At 52.9% G+C, this 17943-nt stretch overlaps 6 protein-coding genes across 8 annotated transcripts; 3 read left to right on the top strand and 3 right to left on the bottom strand.

The window, feature by feature from the left end:
* Positions 1-308: 308 nt before the first annotated feature.
* PV05_09225 lies at positions 309-2619 on the top strand. Of its 2 annotated transcripts, XM_013458808.1 has the most exons (8): positions 309-439; positions 488-840; positions 893-937; positions 990-1174; positions 1233-1549; positions 1623-1975; positions 2036-2187; positions 2245-2619. In XM_013458808.1, exons 2-8 carry the CDS (start codon positions 801-803, stop codon positions 2503-2505), a joined length of 1353 nt encoding a protein of 450 aa, XP_013314262.1. In that variant the 5' UTR covers positions 309-439; positions 488-800; the 3' UTR covers positions 2506-2619. The 2 variants fall into 2 exon arrangements, with proteins under 2 accessions (XP_013314262.1, XP_013314263.1); XM_013458809.1 differs by having other exon boundaries at positions 309-840.
* A 3894-nt stretch (positions 2620-6513) lies between these two features.
* PV05_09224 (uncharacterized protein) lies at positions 6514-7759 on the bottom strand (the record flags this gene model as incomplete). The annotated part of the gene is made up of 3 exons (XM_013458807.1): positions 6514-7050; positions 7109-7684; positions 7739-7759. 3 exons carry the CDS (start codon positions 7757-7759, stop codon positions 6514-6516), a joined length of 1134 nt encoding a protein of 377 aa, XP_013314261.1.
* A 740-nt stretch (positions 7760-8499) lies between these two features.
* PV05_09223 (uncharacterized protein) lies at positions 8500-10085 on the bottom strand (the record flags this gene model as incomplete). The annotated part of the gene is made up of 4 exons (XM_013458806.1): positions 8500-8929; positions 8983-9181; positions 9250-9623; positions 9685-10085. The coding sequence occupies 4 exons, from the start codon at positions 10083-10085 to the stop codon at positions 8500-8502; spliced, it is 1404 nt and encodes a 467-aa protein (XP_013314260.1).
* Positions 10086-11174: 1089 nt separating this feature from the next.
* PV05_09222 (uncharacterized protein) lies at positions 11175-12993 on the bottom strand (the record flags this gene model as incomplete). The annotated part of the gene is made up of 4 exons (XM_013458805.1): positions 11175-11527; positions 11601-12501; positions 12563-12766; positions 12823-12993. The coding sequence occupies 4 exons, from the start codon at positions 12991-12993 to the stop codon at positions 11175-11177; spliced, it is 1629 nt and encodes a 542-aa protein (XP_013314259.1).
* Positions 12994-13866: 873 nt separating this feature from the next.
* On the top strand, positions 13867-15166 carry PV05_09221 (uncharacterized protein; the record flags this gene model as incomplete). The annotated part of the gene is made up of 5 exons (XM_013458804.1): positions 13867-13921; positions 13986-14072; positions 14133-14411; positions 14467-14556; positions 14646-15166. The coding sequence occupies 5 exons, from the start codon at positions 13867-13869 to the stop codon at positions 15164-15166; spliced, it is 1032 nt and encodes a 343-aa protein (XP_013314258.1).
* Positions 15167-15395: 229 nt separating this feature from the next.
* PV05_09220 lies at positions 15396-17693 on the top strand. 2 transcript variants are annotated; one of them, XM_013458803.1, is made up of 6 exons: positions 15396-15741; positions 15796-16274; positions 16325-16553; positions 16601-16665; positions 16716-16891; positions 16937-17261. In XM_013458803.1, the coding sequence occupies exons 1-6, from the start codon at positions 15478-15480 to the stop codon at positions 17242-17244; spliced, it is 1521 nt and encodes a 506-aa protein (XP_013314257.1). In that variant the 5' UTR covers positions 15396-15477; the 3' UTR covers positions 17245-17261. The 2 variants fall into 2 exon arrangements, with proteins under 2 accessions (XP_013314257.1, XP_013314256.1); XM_013458802.1 differs by having other exon boundaries at positions 16716-17693.
* Positions 17694-17943: the final 250 nt, after the last annotated feature.

The following is a 17943-nucleotide window of genomic DNA, read 5'->3' as shown; positions in this document are numbered from 1 at the left end:
GGGTGGATCATAGTGCGATCGCGAGAGCAAGGCTCGGGATTAGTTTCTGGTTGTCGTTCCTTTCCCACCTTGTGCATCGTCAATGGTAAGGGACAAAAGTGCGAACGGGGGGCGTCGTATCGAACCCTGAAATAGGACGAGCGAACTTGTGCACGTCCAGTTACGGCCAAGAGTGCCTGAGTTAGCTGTAGTCAGCCCTCGGCTCATATTCTTCGACATTCACCCCCATCATGCCCCGCACGGAAAAAGGAGACAGATCTGCTCCAAGGGGACCGTGGGGGCTGTTTGGGGTCTTGCCGATTATTGAAGCAAAGTTAACCGAAAACCTGATGGGGAGATCAGCTATGCAACCGAGAAGAGGCTGGAGATCTACCCCAGAGAGAGGGAGAGTGTGAACAATGCCGCTGACGACGGTGTCTGGGGATGCAATGGGCAAATGGCCGACGCCACCTCCCAAGACAGTATCGACAGAGCTGACTACTAGTAGGTGTACACCACGCCGTTCTCTCCGCTGATCTAGGGGACTCCATGATGTGTCCCCCAGCACGTGGGGATCTCTGCCTTTTGCGTGTGATCTCAAGCTACCTCAGGACCAGCAAGCCAGTCAAAACGCTTCGTACAGCGACGCGTCCAGAGCAGATCCTTCTTAATCCCCCGGTTTTTTGAAAACTCATGCAGATTGGGGTAAATATAAACAAAGTCATTTATATTTTTATAAATGAACATTAGCCTCTCCGTTTCTCAAAATCATACTCAAAGAAGCGAAAACAGTTCTACTAAGCCTATGCGTTTCCTCAGAAATGGCCTCCCAAACCACCATAAACTCCTTTGAAACTCACGGTACTTGCTTGACCTTTCCAGATTTTACAGGTCCTTGCTCACAGCTCCTCAGATCTTCGATGGCCCACGTCATTAACAAAGACTGGCTCCGATGCCAGTATGTCTCCCATCCCTCAATTCAGCAGCAAGGGTGTTCTGATGCAGGACAGTGAATGATGCTGCGGACTACTCTGCGGCCTACGTTATCCTCCATACCTCGGACGCCTCCCTGGCTGGTCACGGCTTCACATTCACCATCGGCCGGGGGAACGACATTGTGTGTCAGGCAATCAAGTACGTCGCCGAGCGACTTGTCGGGAAGTCACTGTGTGAGTTGACCAGTGACATGGGAGCTGTAAGTCCCTGCCTCGTCTGGCCTACGATCCATGCTCACTAGACTTTGCGAAATCTAGACGTGGAGATACCTTGTTAGTGATTCACATTTGCGATGGATCGGGCCTGAGAAAGGTGTGATCCACCTAGCCACCGGCGCCGTTGTCAACGCCCTTTGGGATCTGTGGGCGAAATCCGTGGGGAAACCAGTCTGGCAATTAGTCGTCGACATGACGCCGGAAGAATATGTTCGCTGTGTTGATTTCAGATATATCGTGGACGCGATCACTCCGGAAGAGGCAATCGAGATGTTGAAGGACGTGGCAAAGACGAAAGAAGAGCGCGTAAAAGACGTCAAGGAAGATCGCGCAGTGCCGGCATACACTACCAGTGCAGGGTACGCTACAGCCTTGACCTTTTCTTATTTCAGTCCCCAGGATATCGTCATTAAACTGATAACAAATTCGCAGATGGCTAGGGTACTCCGACGAGAAGATGACGACTCTCCTGCGCGACTCCATGGCTGCCGGCTTCCATCACTTCAAATTCAAGGTTGGCACGAGCTTGCAACAGGACAGGCGCCGACTCAAACTCGCGAGGGATGTGATAGGCTACGACACGGACAACGTCCTGATGGTCGACGCGAACCAGGTCTGGAGTGTGCCTGAAGCAATCGAATACATGGAGCAGTTGGTGGAATTCAAGCCGTGGTTTATCGAGGAGCCCACGTCGCCCGACGACATTCTGGGCCACGCGGCTATCAGGAAAGCGTTGTCCAAATATGGCGTGGGCGTTGCGACGGGCGAACATTGCCAGAATAGAGGCAAGCAAATATCATTTGAATGATGATGGAGTACGGATGGCTAACAATGTGCTGGAACAGTGATCTTCAAACAACTTCTCCAAGCGGGTGCGATCGACGTCTGCCAGATTGACGCTTGCCGCCTAGGCGGCGTCAACGAGGTCATGGCGGTGCTGCTCATGGCGAAGAAATTTGGCATACCGGTGGTCCCTCACAGTGGCGGCGTCGGATTGGTATAGTTCCCCTCGCCAGCCGCCCAAAGAACGTTCAGCCGCTAATGACGTGTCCAGACGGAATACACGCAGCAGCTTTCGACAATCGACTACGTTGTTGTCAGCGGTCAGCGTAGCCTGCTCGAGTACATAGACAACGTCGAGCACAGCGTGAAAGTGCCAACGCGGACAAAGGATGGTTACTTTGTGACGCCGCTAAACCCTGGATACGGCGTCGAGTACACGGCGAAAGCCCTGGCGGAGTATGAATTTCCACATGGTCGGTTCTGGAGCAGCGACAAGGGGCTGGGTATTGTCCAGGGCAGCAATAGGTTCTAGCCAGACCCCGAGATACTCTGGGAAGACAAATCCTTGCATATGACAGGCTCCGTACGGAATACTCACTCGCGAAATCGGTCCACAGATACCTCCATACGGAGTACTCAGCGGCGAATCTTGACCTTCTTGAGTCGATTTTCCGTATCTAGATTTGAGCATCCCGCCATTGGCCTGAAGCACGACACAGTTACTGTAAGTTGGGGCTGTGCAATTCTTAGAGGTCAGCTTGGCGGACCCGAAGGGAGCACAATTAGGTACCTAATGAGGTCAGGGAGGAACTCTCTTGGCTGAGCGGATTTACATTGATCCGACGAGGCTGCGAGGCTGTCAATGTCCCCCTTGGCCCCTTGGTTCTTGCTTGTAGATCGAGTTCTCCCTTCAGAAACTCTCCCGGCTACCTTCAGAAATAGGTCTACAATGGCTTGAAGTCAATCCAAAACACTCGAATCCTGCTATTTCGGGGAACAGGCAGTTCTCTAGACCTTCTGATGATAGATATGCTCCATAGGGACGTGTTAGGGCAACGTGTGATACCTGGATAAAAGGCAAGGAAGCTTTCCAAAGGGTGACCCCGAACCAAAACATGTCCAAACTCTACAGGGCCGCCCAGCCACCGCACTTTTCTTTTCGCTGTTTGAGCCCTTCTCACCCCATTCTCACCATTTCTATCCTACTCTATCACATCTCCTACAGTCACTCTCAGAATACACTCTTTCGACAATATTCCACGCGTTCGCTATCGTCAATACGCATTTCGAACCAGGTGACCACGACTCCCACAGCACGACGATCCGGACCTGCTCAAAGCCAGATTGACCGTCTGATACATTACGACGCAAGAAATCATGATCGCACTATTTGCTCGCCTGAGGCACATTCTTATGACGCGTCATTCACTACCACCTGCATCACCCTACAGAGAACCTGACGAGGACCCCTCAACGGCTGTCGATCCAGAGCTGGCGGCGCTTCCAGGTCTAGCCAGGCTACCGCCGGAATTACTTCTACAGATCATCCAGTATCTACCCGCCGAGTCAGCTGCTGTGGTGTCCTTGATATCGAGATACCACTACGTGGTTTTGAAGCAGTATGTTCTCACTGGTCTCAGTGACAAGGCTGCCAAAAAGCGCTTTCTTCGTCTACTTGAGGTGGATTTGCCCGAGTATATCGCCTGTCCCTGCTGTGATATACTCTATCGATGGAAAGCGTCTGCGCCAATGTATAGTTGTCCTCGACGACGATATGACCAAGGGACACGCTACTTACACAACGTTGCGCCAATGATCCGCCCACAGCATTATCCTTGGGCGCTACCCCTAGAGGCTATCGCTGCCTTTTTGAGAGGATACGAGCGCGGCCCTGCTTACGGCCCACAACTTCAAGAATTTTACCATAAATGCGATGGCCCACAGCGCTACTTGACTCCAGGTGTATCGAGGGATACGGAGGCGCGCGTCGTCAATGGGAAGCTGCTACTTCGAACATCCTACAGTTTGCAAATGTCCTTGCAGGAATCTTTCGCAGCCCAGCTCGACCAACTGAGTTACATTGGCTGTAGCCATTCACCTGGCTCTCTTCCTGCTCTCGTTATGGAGGCTATCGACCACATCGACAGTGCTTCCAAAGCACCACGGTGTTACGATTACATTAATTGCGCAGAATGTGCAACAGATCTGCGCGTCGCAGTCCTGGCTACGAAAAGTGATCAGTTAGTAGCGCAAATAACCACGTGGCAGTGCTACGGAGGGCGTGACATCGATCAAGAAGACCGCACAGTCCGGACACTGTTCGGCTACTCGTTTGCTTGCCAGGGCGAGGGCGAGAGCGGGACGGTATCCTATCGACGTGCTCTTCCAAGCCGAAATCTTGAGCTACAGTACAATGAGAGCCTCGGTGACGGTGGCGGTCTTACCAACGGGCTACAACAACGGCACAGATGGCTACATTGGTGGGACTGGAGCTATCCAAGATATCCAGAGATTACGAACTGTCCGTTTGTTTGTCGCTACATTGGTCCTGATTGAAGGATAATCTTCCATGGACTGGAAGCCATTGTTCGAACCTCGTGCATAGCTTTTCATGTGGTGCATCTCTTTGACAGCCCTTGCCGGTATCCAATCTCGTGTCATCGAGGTCGCCGTAAAGCCCCCAACAGTACCAGTACAAAACGGGGTCGTGGGAGACTGACACGTATTCTCCAATGTCCCATGCTTTTTCCAGCTGCTCCTTGGTCAGGAACATTGCTGCAAGACGGAGAGGTCGAGGTTACACAGCCTGACACAGCCGAAGAGGTGCCGCGTTTGTCATGGGCTGAGCTGACGGTGCTGTATGCTGATGGTGTTCACCAGTGTGCTAGAGGATCGTGGTGCCAGTACTTGCAGCGTGGTGGCATTCAAGATCATGTGGTGCCCGTGGCAAGGTTGTCTGCGACGTGCATTGTGTTAGCATTGTCCGCGACGTCAATTGAAAAACTCACCTCAGTGCAGGAAACATGCGTGTTTTGGACTCGTCCTAGCTTCACTCTTCGAGCTACTAGTCACCAGCACTGCATAGAAGTGCGAGCCCGTCGCTGGTGTGCCCCCACCTCCGACGATGTCGATGATCGCCGGAGGATGGGGACACCCCTGGTAACCCTGGCAGGAGGTGCCATTCGGATGGGTTACCAGGGGAAAGGGAAAGCTACAGCCAGTCAGCCAGAGGAAGGATCAGGAGCAGCAGGAGGACGGGGGACTTGACGCCGGACCAGTTCGTACGTGTAGTCAGGTCGCTGTTCTTGGAGCTCGACGAGCCTAAGCAGGTGGTCATTCTGCTCTCGCAGTAATGCACACTCCCGCTCGTGTATGAGAACCAGGTCCTGCACGCCGCTTCTGATCGCAGCAGCCAAGTGATCTCTATCCTCCTGCTGGAGGGAAACGTTGATGGGGTCGGGAAGAGGAGGAGGAAGGGGCTGCGCAGGTGCCGGAGGGGCGACCCAGCGCAGGAACGTACCTATAAAAGGTATGTCGCGCATGTGGCCAGCCAGGCGCTTAGCCCAGCGTGGCAGGAACGCGGAGATGAGGGTGGCCCAAAGGCCGAAAAGAGCAAGGAGATATTGCTTAACGAAATCCATCGTCGAAATACTGTCTTGGTATGGGAGAAGAGAAAAGAAGAAGAGAACAAGGACGCGTGCAAGCCAAATCCAGTTGACCAAAACAAGGTCCCCGCCCAACCGCGACTTCTATGGGCATGATTGGGATTACCAAACCTCTGGGAGAGGCTTTCGTCATCGCCTCGACAACGAGGAAGGCACGTGAACCCAAATGGGTCACGACGAATTGCAGGCCGTTCGTTGGAAGTGAAGGTCGGCAGCATGCAAAACGGTACTCTGGTCGTCTTTCAATCATCGGTATCTCCAATGGTGCGATCGTCCAAACCAGAAGACAGCGCCTGGGGGCAAAGAGAAAGCAAAAGCTGTCAGTTCCGAGAACGACCCATCTGCATTTACTTGGGATATTACAAACGTGGCATTAGGTATCGGTCAACCGAGTCAGGAAGACGAGTTAGCCCCGAGAAATCACTGAGCATACATCACTCCGACCTGTATTGCTTAGGCGGATAAAGCTCATTGGTATCAACGAATGGGAATCCTATAGAAGGAAAAGGTACAAAATTGAGGAATTACTAACCCCGTCAGGCCCAGGAGTTGGCGGCACCGGGACACTGCTTGACCCTCGACAATGTTCGGACTATCCATTATCCCAATCTACAGGAGAGTGAGCACCGACCTGACCAGGCTGAGCACCTCATGCTGAGCACGAGGCTGAGTGAGTGGACCCAGGTGACCTGATGCTTGAGTACCGCATGAGGTCACAAGGCAAGATACGTTCCCAACCGGGTGCTAAGGCCAGGTTTCAGATTCGCCCTGAATACGGATACCAAGGCATGACATGATATAGCTTCGAGTTTTCCCAATCGTCTAAGACTGTTTCTTTGATTGGAACATCATTTGACGACTACTCTGTCTGCCATTCAGGCCTTCCACACCTCCTTGTAGAAGTCAATCAAATCCCCTGCCAACTCGCCCGGTCTCTCATATGCCGCGAAATGGCCTCCACTCGAATGCTCCCTCCAAAATACCACATTCGCCTGCTTTTCTGCCCAGCTCCTCGGCATCAGCCCCAACTCCTTCGGAAACGCACTGACGCCCGTCGGCACCTTGACATAGGTGTTCCCCTGCAGTGCCACCGCCATCTCGTCTGGGTCATTCTCTTTGTACATCTGGAAGCCGGTGGTGGGCCCGGGGAAGTAGTGCAGCAGAGTCCAGGTGATCAGCTCTGTGGGCGTCCACGGATAGGCGTCAGACCAGAGAAAAACCTTGTCTGCCATCCAGGCCAGCATGCCGACGGGGGAGTCGTGCATGGCGAATCCGAGGGTGCGCGGCTTTGAGCCTTGCAGCTGCAGGTAGGCGGTCTGTGTTTGGGAGAACCAGGCGTTGCGCTCCAGGCTGGCTTTCTCGAAGGGTGTATATTCGGGCTCCTTGTCAAAGTCGGGCTTAGGCATCATGATCTGTGAAGTTCACTTTCAGTATAAACATTCCGCAGCGGATTCGGCTTTGCAATCGTACCATGTTCATGTGTATCGCCGTCACGCTCTGCGGATACATGATGGCCAAGCAGCGAGTGATAAACGCGCCCCAGTCGCCGCCCTGCACAACATACTGTTTGTAACCCAACCTGCTCATGACCTTGTGCATCACCTCTGCGTGGTGGACATGCTTGAAACCTTTCTTGTCGGGATACGACGAGAAGCCATAGCCCGGTAGCGACGGAGAAACCACGTGAAAGCCCGCTTTGTGAAGCTGAGGCAGCGCCTTTTGGATCTCGGAGAACGACCCAGGCCAACCGTGCAAGAACAGCAGCGGAATAGCGTCCTTTGCAGGGGAGGTGGAGTGCACGAAATGAATGTCCAGCGTTCCGAAACCCTCAACGTCGATGGGCGTACGGAATTGAGGCATCTCGTTCAGACGCGCCTCCTCTTTGCGCCAGTTATAGTTTTCGCGCCAGAACTTGACTGTCTCGCTGACCTTGCTGACGGTTACGCCATTGTCCTCGCCCCATTGCTCGTTCGCAATGTTGGTGGGCAGACGCGCGAGTTCCAGCTTACGGCTCAGAAGGTCAAGCTCGGAGTCGGGGATACTGATCTGTTGTTCATTAGGTTATGAGAACACAGAGGACTTCTAAGCTGCAACACGTACCTTGAAAGGGGAGATCGCCATTATGCACATGGGTCCGGAATAGCAAATCTGGATATGTGGGATGGTCCGACAAAGATGAGCAGGAAACAACGACACGGCCTTCAACCAGGAATCGAGACAAACGCTTCTACTAAATTCGAGAAATATGAAGCAGGACACAAGGATGGAGAGACAGGCAGATAAATTCGACCACATGCCATTCCCCGTGCACAGAAGTTAACGGCAAACAGGACGAGCAGTAAATCCCCTCAGCCAGATACCCCCATCACCCCGCTGTCAGTATCTTAGGGTCTTGTCTAGCATGCCGAGCCGCAAAGCTTTATGCAGGGATATCAGGCCTAAAGAAGGTGGTAAACAAAGGGACCCATCTAAACTTGTGAAGCTTTTCCGATCCCGAAGAAGATTGCCACTCCCTGGTAGCCGTCGGATGTGTGGAGTGAGATCCGCTTCCGTCCTCGCGTCGGCTAACCGTTCGCGATCTTTTTCCCCTTCTGACTCGCGCAAAGACGTACAGGATCACTGCTCGGCTCGAGAGCGGGTTTCGAAATTGACAGTGTTCCACCGATGGAAAATACCCCGTGGGCTGTTCATTGCGAAGTGCTCCATAAGGCGGAGAAATTAGTGTTAGTCCTGTAGCAGCTCGTGGTGCTCATGTGCGGCGAGTCTCCAACGGCTTTCACGAAAGATACAATTCTGCCAGGAGAGATTCAGGTTTTCAAGGACATTATGTGCTTAACACCTTGTAGCGTACCATACTATCATCAACACTTCGCATGCCTGACGTCCATGAACACCAGGTCCTTCTGCTCCTTCTCCCTCGTTAGATTATCCTTTACCCTCAAGTCTCGTACCGCCGGCAGCCACGAGGCGTGACTCTTCCCAACTGCTTTCTTGTTTATACTGTTCGTCCCATTCATTCCATTCGCCTTTGTGGAATTTGCTGTCTTGCTCCAGGCTTCATGGAAAGCTGCAACCTTCACTATAAGCTCGCCATAGTTTCTTCCTGGTGTAATCTTGCCACATATGACTGGTTCCTGGGGCTCGATACTGGGTACGATCATGGGACGGCCCAGAAGGCATTCCAACCCCATAAAAGCAAACGAGGTTGCCTCTTTGGATGCCGCGGTGATGCCGCATTTGTCGAGCAGAGAGAGTCGTGCGTTGGGAAAGCATTCTTGGATATATGCTCGACTGGTATATGGTTAGCGGTTGCACACTTTTCAACAGGACGCTCACAAGCCTACATGTTGGGGTTGAACGAACCGCCACCGCAGAAATAGATCTCGTCGAGTGGTTGCTTGGGTCCGAATCGCTGGTATGATAGCACTATGGATGCTGCCGTGATTCTTGTTATTGTTGCGACCATATCATCATCCGAGAGGCCGAGCGACCGGCCCCTTTCAATCATTTTTATAGCCGTATCGTCCCCGAACAATTCACGACCTATAAGTCAGGTTTGTTAGTAGACAAGACCAGGGCATGTGTTAGCAATACAACGTGCAGCTGCGTACCTGTCGTTTTTGGAGGCTTTCTATCGAAATATGGGTTCTTCAGAAACTCGTCCACAAAAGGCTGGTATACTTTTCCTCTGGCACCCATTTCTCCATCCTTGTCATACTCTCTCTCCCCACCTGAAAAATACCTCACAGCAGCGTCTATGAGGACATTTCCAGGGCCAGTATCGAAATCGTAGGCCTCATCGATCCCGCCGTCCTTTTCGGCCGGCACAAACGCACAATTCCCAATCCCACCTATGTTCTGACTGACTCTGGTAAGGCTGGGATGTACGAGGGCGAGGGCATCCTGGAAACATGCCAGCGGTGCACCTTGTCGACCAACTTGTTGTTCGGCGGCTCGGAAATCATTGACAGTGGTTTTCCCAGTCCTATTGGCATTTTCATCTTCAGCCGCAGATCATACACAAGAACAAGGGTGTTGTGACGCACCGGTGTGCAAGAACAGTCGGCTCCCCAAACATCAAGGTCGATTTTGTCTCTCCTGGACCCGGATCGGGCTGATGCCAAATCGTCTGGCCATGGCTCGCAACCAGATCGACATCTCGTAAGAGATCAACATTTTGTTCCCGCGCAAAGCGATCAATGGCATCGGCAAACATGTGGCCGAGCCGGAAGTTGAGCTCGCAAAGCTCCTGGGGGCTGGACCTGTTTTCCACAATCAGTCGCAGGGTGTCACGCTTGTCTTTGTCGTTCAGAGGCAGCTCGTCATATTTCAGAGGTATCATATACAAGGGCGCGTCTGGAGACTCCTGCCTGAATTCAACCAGCGAGATGTCGATGGCGTCCATGCAGGTGCCGCTGTTCATCCCTAGGACTCGAAGTTGCAACATATTGACAACACAAGGGTAAAGACTTGAGGGTATGGAAGGAAGAAGGACAAAGAGCACGTCGAGTAAAAGATTGCATCTACAACAGCAGAAGGATTGTCAATATACAAGGCTACATAGATTACCTTAGCCTCTCTTGCAAATGCTCTTTGATTGCATGCATAAAGTTGCACAACAAACCCTAGCTTCCTGCAAGAGAAAGTGACCCAACTGACCGTCGATCCTTGGATTCCCCATACCTCGGTTGGGTTTTCCAGGCCAGCGTCAACGATCTTGGTTGCAGGCCCGGGCGGTTTCTCCACGCTCAAGTTAGGACTGATAGCCGATGTGGCTCTGGGCACCTGGGGTGCGAGATGACGGGGCAATTAGCGATAGCCGCATAACCGAGGGCACCATCCTTGCAACCATTACTGTCAAGGAAAGGAGGACCTGGGAGGACCTGCAAGCTTCTTTGTCCAAGGAGAACATCCACGTGAACATCCAAACAAATGACCGACGGATAGTGTGTGGTGGATATCTAGACGCCTTCTCCTTTGGTATTTGACATGTGATAAGTGTTCTCTCCCGAGGGACAGTGCGGGATTTCAGAACACATCAGAAAATGTAAACTGCTTCAGCGTACGAGAACGCCAATCATTTTTCCCATTTAGAGCTCTACTTACTCCGCCATCTGAATGCGTGCAATGGGCCGGAGTGGATTGGGCAGGTGAAGGTGCGAAGGGAGAGGTGTGCGATTTAAGGCCGAGTGCAGTGTGTGGAATCGAGTAAAATGGTCTACTGGGTGCGCAAGGTGACTGTTCGAAGGATAATGACTAATATTTGCGGAATGGTATATGCTGGATTCGAGAGGAATGCTAAATATGAACATCTACTGAGGTTGCTCCTCACATAAAGCCCGCGAAACGAACGTAGAATGGCTCCGGCTGGCTAGCTGTTCCTGCAAACAACTGAATTCCACATCTGACTCCTGTTTAGAGGACATGCATGCCCCCGCGGCCTCCATCGACATAATCAATGGCCAGAGCTGACCGGCAGATCCGATATCCCCGTGATGAGCAGCCTCCTATGCTCTTTGCCTCAGCCCATCTCTGCTCACTCTTTCCGAGGGCCCGTAAACTCCAGCTGCGCTTCCGCAATCTCCTTTGACTCCGACTCTGGGGTGATGGTTTGTCCTTCGGCCTTCCGGATATGCTGGACCGCGGCGCCGCTCGCCTCGGAATCCAGCCCGCCCCCTGCAGCCAGACGGCGCTTCCACTCCGCCTTGTTGCGCTTGCCGGAGTGTCGGACGGGGCCTTCTTGGAAGACGAAATCGAGCTCTTCGAGCGAAAGGCCGCGCGTCTCGGGGACGCAGAAGTATACGAAGGGTATGGCGAAGATGGTGCAGACGGAGAAGATGAAGTACATGAGCCACGGGACGGCGGCGATGGCGGAGGGACCGGCCATGACTGCAAAAGCGTTGATGTTAGTGACGGTGAGCTTCTTGAGAATAGACGACTGAAGAAGGATGACTGAGCTTACCTGCAACAAAGGCAAAGATCCATTCTGAGCCCGTAGAAGCTGCTCCTCCGATGTGGCGAAGGTTGAGGGGTGCAATCTCGGGGGGATAGATCCAGGGGACTGGTTGCCACGAGAGGCCGAAGAAGAACATGTAGGCATATATGGCCGCAACGCCGATGTAGGAGGAGGTCAAATTGTTCACGGCCACGCAGACGGTGAAGGTGATCATCGAGGCGGCCATCGTGGCAGAGCCGAACATGAGGACTTGACGTCGACCATACTTCTCCACAAGCCAGATCGGGGGCAGAGTCCCGAGCCAGAGGGTGAAGGTGTTGAAGCCGGATAACAGCGCGGCTTTCTCGTAGTCGAAGCCGAGATTGACCTCGAAGAGGATGTTGAGGTAGTAGACAGCCAGCGAGATTCCGGAGAAGACTTGGAGGAATTGCAGCATGACACCGAGCATGATACGGCGGGTCGGCTTAATCTCTGTCGGATCATAGATAATGTGGCGCCAGTTGAGGCCTTTGGACTCGCCGCTATCTTCAAGACGGGATACTTCGAGGATAGCAGCTCGAGTCGAGGAGACAATCGGGTGGTCAAGAGCAATGTCACGGAGACGTGAGATCACAAGATCGCCTTCGTCGATGCGTCCTTTGGCATAGAGCCATCGTGGAGACTCCGGTAGGAACGGGATAGTGAACATCGTGATGAGCGCGAAGACGCATTGGATTGCGATAGGGATACGCCAGGTGGCATCGCCTTCAAGATGTTTGATGCAGCCATAGTCGAGCCAGTATGCGAAAAAGAGCCCGAAGACTACGATGGAGAGCTGAGTGGCGACGAGAGGCCCACGACGATGGGGTTTTGCAGTCTCGCTCACCCAGGTTGGTATAGTACTGGTGTTGATCCCATTGCCGATGCCCTGATTACCTTGTTAAACGAACCCTTAAAACAAGGGGTATCTTTGTAAGGTATAGACTTACGGCCACGATACGGCCAGCGAGCATCATACCCTGGCTCGTGGCAGCGGCTTGGAGGGCCCCTCCAATGGTGACCAGAACGCAACCGATTACGACCGCCCAGCGGCGACCTGTCTTCATGCCGAAGATCGCAGCCAGGATAGCGCCTATGAAGGCACCAATGTCGTAGATCGCTGCAATCAGGCCTAGTATTGTTGGATTCGGGTTCTGTCACGACGTTAGATACCAGAATCAGAGCGGCAGGTCATCGCAGCTCGGCTTACACCCATGGCATCAAGAAAGGTCGGTTGTGTCGTCAGACCACCCAGGACCCCTTGGTCATAGCCAAAGAGCAGGAAAGCAGAGGCAGAACAGAGGGTGATGCACCAGAGGAGCGTCGTTCCCCTGAGTTTGCAAAAGGGACGGACGTTTTCGAGCATCCCTGGGGCAGGCATGTTGGCAATTGATAGTATCAAAGTTTGACAATTTCCTATCTATAACGCCGAAGCAGAAGCAGTGGCAAGCAGTGAAATAGAGCTGCAAAAGACACTGAGAGAAGACGATTCCATCTGGGGAGGTTTGAGATAGAAGGGCACGATTTTATATCGAGAAAATTCCTCCGCATAGCTTGTGGAGTGACTGGAGTCCTCCGCTAAGGGAGCAGCAATCTGGGGTAGAGTGGCTGCCAGCAGGCCCGTGAGGCCACCTGGAAACTCCCCGTGGCGCAGACTCTTCGAGCTGCATTTCTTCTTGTGGATCGTCTCAGTTTACCGCTTCGAGTGACAGCTCCAAATCGCAACATAAGGTTCGAGATAGAGACGGGAGACGACCTCGCCTTGACTTCCTGTTAAAGGGACTGATGGGGCTGCTAAATGGAGATAAATAGCCGAGGTGAACGTTCCGTTGGTGCCATCATGGATCCCTGTGTTGGTTTTGAACTGTGGGGGAACGTCTTTGTGTTTGTTATGACTGTGGGGGAAGCTCTTCATGTTCGAGTCGGTGAATACTCCGTCCTGACGAAGGAAACAAAAGCAATACAGGCATGAGCCTAGGGTATCACGCGGAGTATGCCAAAAGACCTACTCTCCTCAAACTGGCCCTGTGCGCCCGCAATACTCCAACACTCTACAGTTACGGAAGGAAGGTCAACCCGATGCCAGATGGCACCGGATGGATCTTTGGGAAGTGTTGGCAGAGGCTTGGACACCGGAGTAACCACGGTTATAGCGCGATCTGAAGTTACAGCTGTCTAAGATCTCATTTCTAGAGAAAATTCCTGTCGGTACACTGTTAGTAGACTGTTGTAAACAACTCTGAAAACCATCAAGATGACGGCGACTACAAGCATCACGCTGCACCCCTCGGGACAGGAAATGCCTCTTGGTATGCTGCTCTCCAACCTCCTCCTACTTCAGGTGCAGCATGACGGTACTAACATCTCCTGAAGTTGGGTTTGGTCTCTGGAAAGTTGAGAACGACAAAGCCGCCGACCTGGTGCAGACCGCAATCAAAGCCGGAGTACGGCTCTTCGATGGTACCTATCACCTCGCCGAACCCTCGAACCACACAGAGATCCCCGGCTTATAGCGACCAGGCGCAGCAGACTACGGCAATGAACCTGGCGTCGGCGATGGCCTCAAAGCAGCCATTGACAGTAAGCTGGTGAAACGCGAGGAGCTTTTCATCACCAGCAAGCTCTGGAACACTTTCCATGCGAAGGAGCACGTCAAGGAAGCTGCGAAACGATCGTTAGCGGATCTCAAGCTGGACTATTTCGACCTCTATCTCATACACTTTCCTATCGCACAGAAATATGTGGACCCGAAAGTGCGATATCCGCCCGGATTTCTGGACGAGAAGAATCAACAGGCGAGTCTCAACTTGAAAATTTTAGACTTGTGCTGATATTTATACAAAGGCCGTCGGAGCCAACATCCCGTTGGCGGAGACCTGGGCTGCCATGGAGGAGCTGGTGGACGAGGGTTTGGCGAAGAACATTGGAGTTTCCAATTTTCAAGGTACGGTCTCGGAATGGCAGGGTGGAAACTACCTAGGTGGTCAAATCTACCGCGCAGAACTTACTATTGACAAATTATCCCTCCTCTAGGCTCCCTCCTGATGGACTTGCTCCGCAGCGCACGAATTTCTCCCGCCGTCCTGCAGATCGAGCACCATCCCTACCTCGTGCAATCAGAGCTGCTCTCCCTCTGCGCCCTGCACAAAATCGCAGTCACAGCCTACTTCTCCTTCGGCCCCACCTCTTATGTCGAGTTGACCCGCGTTATGGCTGCCCAGCAGAAGCAGCAGGATACGCTCTTCGACGCCTCGACCTTCAACGCGGCGGGCGAGCGTGCAAAGACCGCCCCGAGTCTGCTGGAGAACGATGTCGTCACGGCCATTGCGAAGGAGCATGATCGTACGCCGGCGCAGGTGCTGCTGAGGTGGGCGACGCAGAGGGGTGTAGCGGTCATCCCGAAGAGCTCGAATGAGACGCGGCTACGGCAGAATCTGGAGTGTGGCAGTTTTGATCTGACGCAGGCGGAGCTGCGCAGAATCTCGGCGCTGGACATGGGGCTACGGTTCAATAATCCAAGTGATATGGTAAAGGAGTTCTGTATCTTCGCTTGACATATTGGGTTGATTTATGGAAAGAGGTGGGAGAGGATACAGCAGATTCAGACCTTGCATGGTCATAATGATATGCCGTTAGCTCTGAAAGATGACGAGAAGAAGGTGCTCAGCCTTGTCGTCACGTGCCGCGCAAGGCTCTTACAAAATGATGATGTCAGCATCCGAGGCTGTTCAATGTGGCGGCGGCGTATCCCATAGAGTCACTTTCTTTCGTGAAGTGCAGAAATGCCTCAAGAACGTTCACCAGAACACTTCACCCACAGGTCTAGAGGGCGCGATTTGACGGTCGAGGATTGTAGGCTTCGACCATGGGCTCCTCAATGTTTTGGAACAGGCTCATCCTGCGACTGCCACCAGTTCTTCGTCCTCGGTGGACATGGCGATACATACTATGCTTCGGCCTTGCCACATATACTGTTTACAGTCTCTTGTTCGCCTCGCCCTTACTTTCGTCTAAGCTACCAGCATATACGGGACCGCATCAGGTCGGCACTATCGACCTCGAAATCCCTTGCGACCCCCGCAGAATCAATGATGCCACACTCAAAGATGGCGGCCACCCGGCCTTTCAAGTAAGCCGCCAGCCCAAGCCAACTTTTCGAGGCCCCCATTTCTGATGTATCAAGGTCGAAACTGTACTCTTCACCCTGTACTATCCGTCCGTCAAAGGTGTAGTGTCTCACAAGTCTCACCATCACTGGGTTCCTCGACCCCTTGGGATAGTCGGCGCTGGATATGCACGCTTCGCCAGGATCAGCAACTTCTTGACCAATTCACTGATGACCTTTGGCTTATGGGCATTGGTTGGCGGCACCAAGATTCCTGCACATGTCGACGTGCCACTTCACGATGGGCCAATCATCTTGGAGACGCCTGATGCTCTTACTTCAACCATGGATACATTTGCCGGGTTCCCGGTCATGGTCTTTTCACACGGGATGGCAAGCTCTCGAACGCAGTATACGCAATATTGCGGAGAACTCGCCAGCCGGGGGTATGTTGTTGCTGCGATAGAGCACCGGGACGGCAGCGGACCAGGCACAGTCATCAAGAACTCATCGGGAGGTGAAAGGACTTTGCTGCATTTCTCTCATCGACATCTACAGTATGCCACTTCGCTCCCTCTTGGATCACAGGGAAGCTAACCGTTCACAGCGACGATGCTGGGCTGGACAGCCATACGTTCAAGCAGGCTCAACTTGATTTCCGTCAGGCGGAGGTAGAAGAGACTGTCCAAGTTCTTCAATACATCAACGACGGCCACGGGGATATGATCTTCGTGCAGAACTCTCGAGGTGAGGGCCAGCATCTGAAGCACTGGCACGGCCGTCTCGCCATGAATACCACCACCATTGGAGGACATTCGTTCGGTGCCACCTTAGCAGTAAGTCGGATCGGTGGTTGCAACAATGTGTCCTGACGTTGGTTTAGCTGCAAACTTTGAAAGACGGGCCATCTGAAAAGCTTCCTTTCCAGAGCGCTGTTGTCCTCGACCCGTAAGAAAGACCTCTGCATCTGTGCGGTGCATGCAACTGACAAGGCCAAGTGGCAAGCAAAGCGGCCCGTTGAATCCTGACGTGAATGTCTCGACTCTAGTCATCCATTCGAACTCCTGGTCTAGCAGACGCTCTATCTTCTTTGGCCGGGCCCATTTCGAAGTGGTCAAGGATGTAGTACTCGGGGTCTTGAAAAGAGGCAAAGACGCGTGGTTCATGACTTCACGTACGTGACTGGATCCAAAGGACTCCGAAGGCTAACCCTCTGCAGTTGGTACAAGTCACCCTTCAGTCACCGACGCTCCATTGATCGAGCCACTGCTCCTTGGCTGGACCACTGGATCTACCATCGATGCACATGAAGGTGTGCGGCAGTACGTCAAAGTGTCTCACAGGTTCCTGCAGTATCAGACATCTGGAATCAAGCGTGGGATATTGTCGGAATGTGTGACGCATCCCGAGTTCAATGTGGAAGAGAAAGACAGATTTGAGAAAGGGGAGCTGTCGCGGGAGATTTGGAAGTATTGGCAGATCCATGCTGCACCTTGCGGGCCTGAAGAAGGCGAGGATGGAGTGTGAGATACTTGGAGACGGCCGTAAGCTTCCCATCCCCAGGCGCTGTTGGTAGCAGAGGCTTAACACGTTGTGCGAGTCTCTCTGGCGACTTACCAAGGGGAAGAGCTGGTACAGACTGATGGTCAAACGCCGTGAGTTCAGCATATCCTCGCAACGGCTCGGGAAAGAGACTCCTTGGACAGAAATTGTTCGGCTCAGGAGCAGTTGAGGCCGTGCTCGGAGTATAAAAAGCACAGGTGAGGATATGAAACATGAAATGACTGGACATGTGTGTTGGCAACTGGGAGTTATTTAAGCCCCCAGTTCCTCAGGCGAGAATTGTGGTTCCTGGACCGTGGTTCTGGTTCACGGGGACGGATCACATCAGTCAGCAAGTCTAATGATCCTTTGACCGTGTTCAGCCTTGTGCGAGTACTCCGTACAGTAGGTAGAATGAACATCATTCCAATCCGCTTGATCACTTTTGGTCGTTAAAAGAGTGATCGTTATTACAGCACTCTCGTCCTCAACGTTGCCGCCGTTACTGTCTTCGCCTCAGCCAAGAAATGCAATTCGAAGGACCAGCTAGTTCGATGGCTGGATGGCACGCCTGAGAGGACTTGACCACACATACCTAGGTATGCAGCCTCCAGCCTCCAGCCTGGCAGTGCGAGATTGGCTTATCGTACTCCCCCCTGCATGATTTAGGGCTGTGTCTCGCAT

The sequence above is a fragment of the Exophiala xenobiotica genome (assembly GCF_000835505.1).
Source record: "Exophiala xenobiotica strain CBS 118157 unplaced genomic scaffold supercont1.5, whole genome shotgun sequence".
Taxonomy (NCBI): Eukaryota; Fungi; Ascomycota; class Eurotiomycetes; order Chaetothyriales; family Herpotrichiellaceae; genus Exophiala; species Exophiala xenobiotica.
This window is presented reverse-complemented; position numbering and strand designations above follow the sequence as displayed.